Raw genomic sequence first — 7,088 nt, 5'->3', positions numbered from 1 at the left:
AGGGTGTAAATCTTTACGGGAGTAGAAAGCCTCATCTTTCTCCCGCGGAGCAGCTGGTAGTTTCGAACTGCTGACCTTAAGGTTCTCAGCCCGATTCGTAACCACTACGCTACCAGAGCTAATTACTAATCTGATTAGTAATTCTAATATGCAGTTGATACAGGAAGCCACATTGGGGCAGATGGAGGAAGCAATAGAGCTAATTTCTGGTCACATTTATTGTTATCAAGGTCTTTAAGAAGCTTCTGTGTGTCAACTGTAATTGCAGAAGATGTATAACTAAAAGCGGGGGAGTAGTTAAACCTTTCATTTCAGGTACAGACAATACCAGGACCATCAAGAAGGAAGAGCATGAGTGAAGAGCGAGCTCCCTACCTAGAAACATGGCGACAGCAGACACAGTGGCCGAGATGATGGCACAGAGACAGAGCAGGTTCTAGGCCCACAGACTGAGTAAGGCTGTGTGCCTGTGGGAAGAAGGCTGGCTTGCAGAATGTGCCCTTTGAACATTTAAATGAATGTAAGTTTTTTGTTTTGTATGTGTACATCAAATATTTTTGCTTTGTTCATTTGTGAAACCTACGATATAAATGGTGAGCCACAGGGAGGAAGTAGGAGAACTGATGTTGCAGGACGGGAACTGTAATCACTGACATGAAACAAAATGTATGATTTGTTGAATGCAAAGCTGGTGGTCTTCTCTGTACACCTTCACTCAATTCACAATAAAACAAAAAAAAAAAAAAAAAAAAAGATAATGGGATTTTCCCACAAACTTTTTGAAGCCCCCCCTTGTAAATTTCCACCTTAAAGAAACAATTTTAACTTCATCAAGGCATAGCACTAGGTGGGTCTCACCCCCTCAGGTGAGTCGCAGGTTCTCAGGGGCTGAAGAACTGCCCAAGGACACAGTGCATGCACAAGTTTTCCCTCTGATGCCATGTCAGAAGATGCAAAAATATACGTGCTTCAAATGTTTCACAGTGCCACTTGACTACTAACCACAAGCCCATCCGCCACTCCTCAGGAAGTGGCAGCTTTCTGTTCCCGTAAAGATAAGACAGTGAGTCAGAATTGACTCAATGGCAGTCGGTTTGGCTTTTTTGGGGGATCTGGTCTTTGGCTTAGAGGCAGCACCTCACATAAAGGGGGCCTCAAAACACTTGTGGAAAAACGGAGTTACAAGATCATGGCATTTTTTTCATGAAATTTTTGAAGCCCCCTTGTATTTCTTTTGCTGGTTTTCCCTCTGGGTGATAAGAAATCCACAAATCTTATGGAGAAAAGTCTTGCAAGTACAAGAAGAGCACTTATAGAATACAAGGAATCCCAACTGAGTTCTTTTTATCTTTTCTTCAGGCTGTTGAATCAACTGATGCTTTCAAATTAAAAACTGAAAGTCAACTGGGTACATAGCCAACTCAGAACCGATTAAACTAATGTAGTTAACACTGCTTAAGTACTTAATGTACTAGGCTTATCCTCTTGGACTCCATTTCATTCTATCCTCAACAGTAAAGATTCCTATTTTAAAGATGAGAAAACGAAGGTTCAGATGTATTCTCAGGCTACCTACCTGGTATTTTGGTGTAGCCAGGAGCCTGCCTGAAGGTCAGCACTCTTACGTTTGAAAACACCAGATGTAGTTTTAAAATTAGTTTTGAGACACTCCAAGGCTAAATGTACAGTGTTCTAAATTTTGTTGCATTACTGGATAAACTTCTTAGCCATAACTGGTCACCAAATTCATTAGGTTTATAGCTGTTCGTTTTTTTAAAAAAGATGTTACTGTGTCTTAGGTGAAAAATAAAAAGTTCAGCATTTTAATTTTTAAAACCTAGTTGTCATAATCTGATTGTTGTTGTTGTTGTTAAGTGCCGTCGAGTCGGTTCCGACCCATAGCGACCCTGTACAGGGTTTCCAAGGGGTGAAAATCTTTACGGGAGTAGAAAGCCTCATCTTTCTCCCGCGGAGCAGCTGGTAGTTTCGAACTGCTGACCTTAAGGTTCTCAGCCCGATTCGTAACCACTACGCTACCAGAGCTAATTACTAATCTGATTAGTAATTCTAATATGCAGTTGATACAGGAAGCCACATTGGGGCAGATGGAGGAAGCAATAGAGCTAATTTCTGGTCACATTTATTGTTATCAAGGTCTTTAAGAAGCTTCTGTGTGTCAACTGTAATTGCAGAAGATGTATAACTAAAAGCGGGGGAGTAGTTAAACCTTTCATTTCAGGTACAGACAATACCAGGACCATCAAGAAGGAAGAGCATGAGTGAAGAGCGAGCTCCCTACCTAGAAACATGGCGACAGCAGACACAGTGGCCGAGATGATGGCACAGAGACAGAGCAGGTTCTAGGCCCACAGACTGAGTAAGGCTGTGTGCCTGTGGGAAGAAGGCTGGCTTGCAGAATGTGCCCTTTGAACATTTAAATGAATGTAAGTTTTTTGTTTTGTATGTGTACATCAAATATTTTTGCTTTGTTCATTTGTGAAACCTACGATATAAATGGTGAGCCACAGGGAGGAAGTAGGAGAACTGATGTTGCAGGACGGGAACTGTAATCACTGACATGAAACAAAGTGTCTAATTTGTTGACTGGTAATGTTGTTGTTATGTGCAGTGGAGTCGGTTCCGACACAGAGCAACTTTACACAGGGTTTCCGAGGCTGTGAATCTTTATGGGAACAGACCGCCTCATCTTTCTCCCGCGGAACTGCTGGTAAATTCGAACTGTTGACCTCGCGGCTCGCAGCCCGATTCATAACCACTACACTACACTGTTTGTTAACTTTCACAATTCACAATAAAAAGCTAACAAAAATACAAAAAAACACTTCTATGTGTGCTATCATGTAACATAATTATCAATATAGTAACACATGAACAGAACTTAGAATCAACACATAAATACTGGCGTACAGGCTCAAAGGGTTTGATGGACAGGTGTGTTGTCCCAAACCCAAACTCCACTGCAGTCCCATTGATTCCAATTCAGTGACGCCCCAGGACAGACTAGAGCTGCCCCTGCCCCATATGGTTTCCAAGGTTGTAATCTTTATGGAAGCTACTGTCTTATCTTTCTCTTACAAAGAAGCTGCTGAGTTTGTACCTCTGACCTGCCAAGTTAATGCCAAGCGCTTTAACCACTCTGACACCAGGGCGGGCTCCTATTTCTCACCAGAAAACAATAAAAGTAAAAACCAAACCTACCCTCATTGAGCAGATTCTGACTCACTGCGGCCCTACAGGACAGAACAGAACCGCCCCATAGGGTTTCCAGACCATAATCTTTATGGAAGCAGACAGTCACATCGTTCTCCCACAGAGCACCTGGTGGATTTGAACCACCAACCTTTCAAATGGTAGCCAAGTGCTTTATCATTGTGACACCAGGGTTCCTGACAGTTATGGGACCACCTGGAAAGTGTGCTAACGGCACTATGCCTACTGTTTTCCAGCCCCAGAACTGAGGGAAGGCAATGAGAGACGCAACCAGCGTGGATCACTGCAGGGCAAACTCAGGCATAGTTCCCCAGGAGCCTTTGCAGGCTGCTCCCAGAAAGACTGCTGCTGTTGTTCTGTTGTTATTTCATACTGCCACGTTATGTGCAAGGACGCCAACCCGTAAAGACACAGCAGAACTGCCTCACAGGGTTTCCAAGGCTGAAATCTTTATGGGAGCAAACTGCAAGGGCCTCACTTTCCAACTGCTGACCTATTGGTTAGCAGCCAAGCACTAAAACGTGGGCCACCAGGGCTCTTTCCCACAAAGATGACAGCCTGAGAAACTCCACGGGTCGGAACTCCCATGTCACATGAGGTTGCTATGAGTCAGAACAGGCTCAGTGGCACCTAACAAGATTCAGATGAAAGATAGCAACATTAATTCCAACCATAATCTTAAATTAAAAGCCACTCTCATTCTAAAAGCAATTAAATGAGTGAAAATAAACATGAAGGCAAAGTACAAACCCAGACATCCTTTTGTTGATGTTAAACTGCTCACAAATGTCAGACGCCAGCACTGTGAGCTGAGGCCCAACGATGCTGTCCAGTCTTCGGCAAAAATCCAACGTAGGCTGTGTGGAGGCTGCCAGGCAAGTTAAACCATTGTTAGGTGTTGGAATACTGCACTTTCAAAGGTCAGCATTCATCCTAGCTTGCAATACTTACTACCGCTTCACATGGGGATGTTACTAATCTAAGAAATAAAGCCATGAGATATCAGCCCCACCTCACCCCTAGCCCACCGAACAGCAGAGAAACAGGAGAGTCAGTGACTTCTACTTCAGATGATAAAAAAATCAAAGCTCTACCCCATGACTTGTGTGTGTGTGTGTATTGTAAATGGACCACCTATCCCAGATAAACAGTCAATTAATAATGCTCAAATATTCAACTAACAAACACCCCATAGATTCAGGAGTCCCTGGGTGGGTACACATGAACTACTAGCCTAAAGGTTGGTGGTTCAAACCCACCCAGAGGCACCTCAGAAGACAGGCCTGGGCCGTCTGCTTCTGAAGGTCAAAGCCTTGCAAAGCCCGTGGAGCCCAGTACTGCTTTGCACACACGAGGGTCACTCTGAGTATGAGTCGACTTGACGGGGACTCCCACCATCACCACCACCACCACCACCACTGGCACCACAGAGCCCTCACAGGCCAGACCTGGTTTAGGTTCTTGTTGTTGTTGTTGTTAAGTGCTGTCGAGTCGGTTCCAACCCATAGCAACCCTGTATAGGGTTTCCAAGGAGTGACTGGTGAGCTTGAACCACCGACTTTGCAGTTGAAACGTCTTTGCAGTCTGGCACATTAACCCACAGAGCCACACCTATACAAATACTGAATTCATCTAATCTTCAAAAGCCCTCTGAGAGAGGAAAGGAAGGAGAGGCAGGCAGGGTCTCACAGCTGGCAAGTGGAATCGCTAGGGTCTATAAGCAATTCCTGGTGTGATGCTGTAGGATAAGCACGCGATCCCAAGGTAAGTTTGAACTGTAAGGTTGGCGATTCAAACTCACCAGTCGCTCTTCAGAAACTCTATACAGGGTCGCTATGGGTCGGAACTGACTCGAAAACACTTTAACACCAACAGCATTTAAAATGTCTGACGTCTCAGACTGGGAAGAGTGTGTTACCACAGCTGCCAGTCTGCTTAGGACCAAGCAGCCATCATTCAGGACCCATCTCTGCTGTGGAGTTGATTTGAAATCACAGCATCACTATCAGGACAGAGAACTGCTCCCAAGGGCTTCCGAGATGGGGACTCTTCACAGGAATCCTCAAACATTTCACTGCTACATGTGTCTCCTGTGGAGTGGCCAGTGGGTTTGAACCTTCAGCCCTGTGGTTAGTGGCCCAATGTTAAACGCACTGCACCCCAGGGCTCCTTGTTGCAGCACAGAACAGGCAGGCTATAAAGGGAAAGGGCCTCTCTACTTGGGCTGGACTGAGACAAGTGTGTACCTACCGTCGATCATGAAGCACACAGCTGCACTCATGGCCTGTGAGGAGGAAGCAAACCAGAGATTACAGAACGGCACCCGAGCGGAGACGAGTTATAACACAAAGTGTACCTTGCATGGCAAATGCAGGGAACACACCTCAATCTTGAGTTGAACAAACCACCATAAAAAAGATTTTTTTTTTTTTTTTTTAAGTCAACTGGAGAAATCTGAAGATGGACAGGACATCAGACTGTATTCTTGCTTGTCAGGTGTGATGATGGCATAGTGGTTATATTAAAACAGATGCTCTCATCAGGTCCAGAAGGAGCCCTGGTGACGCAGTGGTTAAAGTGCTCAGCCGAGAATGGGAATGTTGGCAGTTCCAACCCACCAGCTGCTTTGCAGGAGGAAAGTGAGGCAGTCTGCTTCCATCAAGGTTTACACCCTTGGAGACTGATGGAGCAGTTCTCCTTTGTCCTAAGGGGTAGCTGTGAATTGGAATCAACTTGATTAATGGGTTAAACAGCAGGCATTAAGGATGCAAATAGAAATACTTACCAAGTGACATGATATGATAATTTAAACTACTCTAGCAAAAAAAAAACCAAAAAAAAAACAACCCTCCAAAAAACAGAAGGAGGTAGTAGAGGAAAGATTGGCATATGGTCTGCCGTCTTAAATGCTGTTGTCTATTTTTGTGTGGGTCTGACAATTCCCATTAATACAAGTTAAAAAAAAAAAAAAAGCAATAGCAGCAAATTAATGTCACCTTGCCTCATCGGATTATCAGTCAGTCATTGCAATTATGACATCATCAAATAACAGCAAGTTCAGTCCCAAATAAAATCATCAAACCAACCAACCAAATCCACCATCTAGCCGATGCCAACTTACAGCAACCCTTCATAAGGTTTCTGAGGCTGTGAATCTGTATAGGAGTGGGCAGCCTGGTCTTTCTCTCGTGGGTTTGAACTGCCGACCCTGTGGGTAGCCGTCCAGTACTTATCCCACAGTGCCACCAGGGCTTCTTAAAACCACCAAAGGGTTTAAAATGTAAACGCATCAAAGCACTGGGTCACAGACGGAGTTATTGTTTCCCAAGGCAAGTTTCCTGGACATGTGAACGTGACCTTGTTTGGAAATGTCGCATTTTTCCTTGTAGATCTCATCAGCTACAGTAAATAGAGTAGGTGCTGATGTGAACAAACCCCTCCTGAGTGATGCTCCACCGCTCCCCATTTCCACCTCTCAACCTCTATCCGCCATAGCTTTCTTCTGACTCTGGGCAAGTATAAGTGTACTCTGTTTTGCAATCAAATCAGAATTCCGATGTGGCTTCCAGGCCAATTCCATCCAGTTTGTGTGTACAACAGCTTTAATCTAGATGCTAATTTTATGCCCAAAACGCCCGCCTCTCGTGAAATTTTAACAGGTCTGGGGCCTCCTGATGCCATTTGCGTTCTCCGAGGTACCAACTGGCTAGAGCTGGGTAGTGGCTACTCCTGGGGTCACCTGCAATCCAGTGTGTCACAGACCCCACCACAAGCTTCAGACGCTTGCTCCACCATGCCTCCTATCTGCAGGGCTTCTGTGGGCATTTTTCCTTGGACACAAGTTGATTTAAAAAACA

The 7,088-nt window shown here is 44.6% G+C and overlaps 1 protein-coding gene across 1 annotated transcript in view; it reads right to left on the bottom strand.

Annotated features, from left to right (window-relative positions):
- The window catches only part of CCZ1B (CCZ1 vacuolar protein trafficking and biogenesis associated homolog B (S. cerevisiae)), a 39,730-nt gene that overhangs the window by 5,941 nt on the left and 26,701 nt on the right, over window positions 1-7,088 (bottom strand). The window contains exons 11-12 of the mRNA XM_006859756.1: window positions 5,482-5,515; window positions 3,982-4,099 (exon numbers count right to left, since the gene is read on the bottom strand). Coding sequence (XP_006859818.1) covers window positions 3,982-4,099; window positions 5,482-5,515 — 152 coding nt within the window. The remainder of the gene's footprint in view (window positions 1-3,981; window positions 4,100-5,481; window positions 5,516-7,088) is intronic.

The sequence above is a fragment of the Chrysochloris asiatica genome, unplaced genomic scaffold, assembly GCF_000296735.1.
Source record: "Chrysochloris asiatica unplaced genomic scaffold, ChrAsi1.0 scaffold00034, whole genome shotgun sequence".
NCBI lineage: Eukaryota > Metazoa > Chordata > Mammalia > Afrosoricida > Chrysochloridae > Chrysochloris > Chrysochloris asiatica.
The sequence above is the reverse complement of the archived record's forward strand: the minus strand, read 5'-3'. Positions and strand labels throughout refer to the sequence as shown.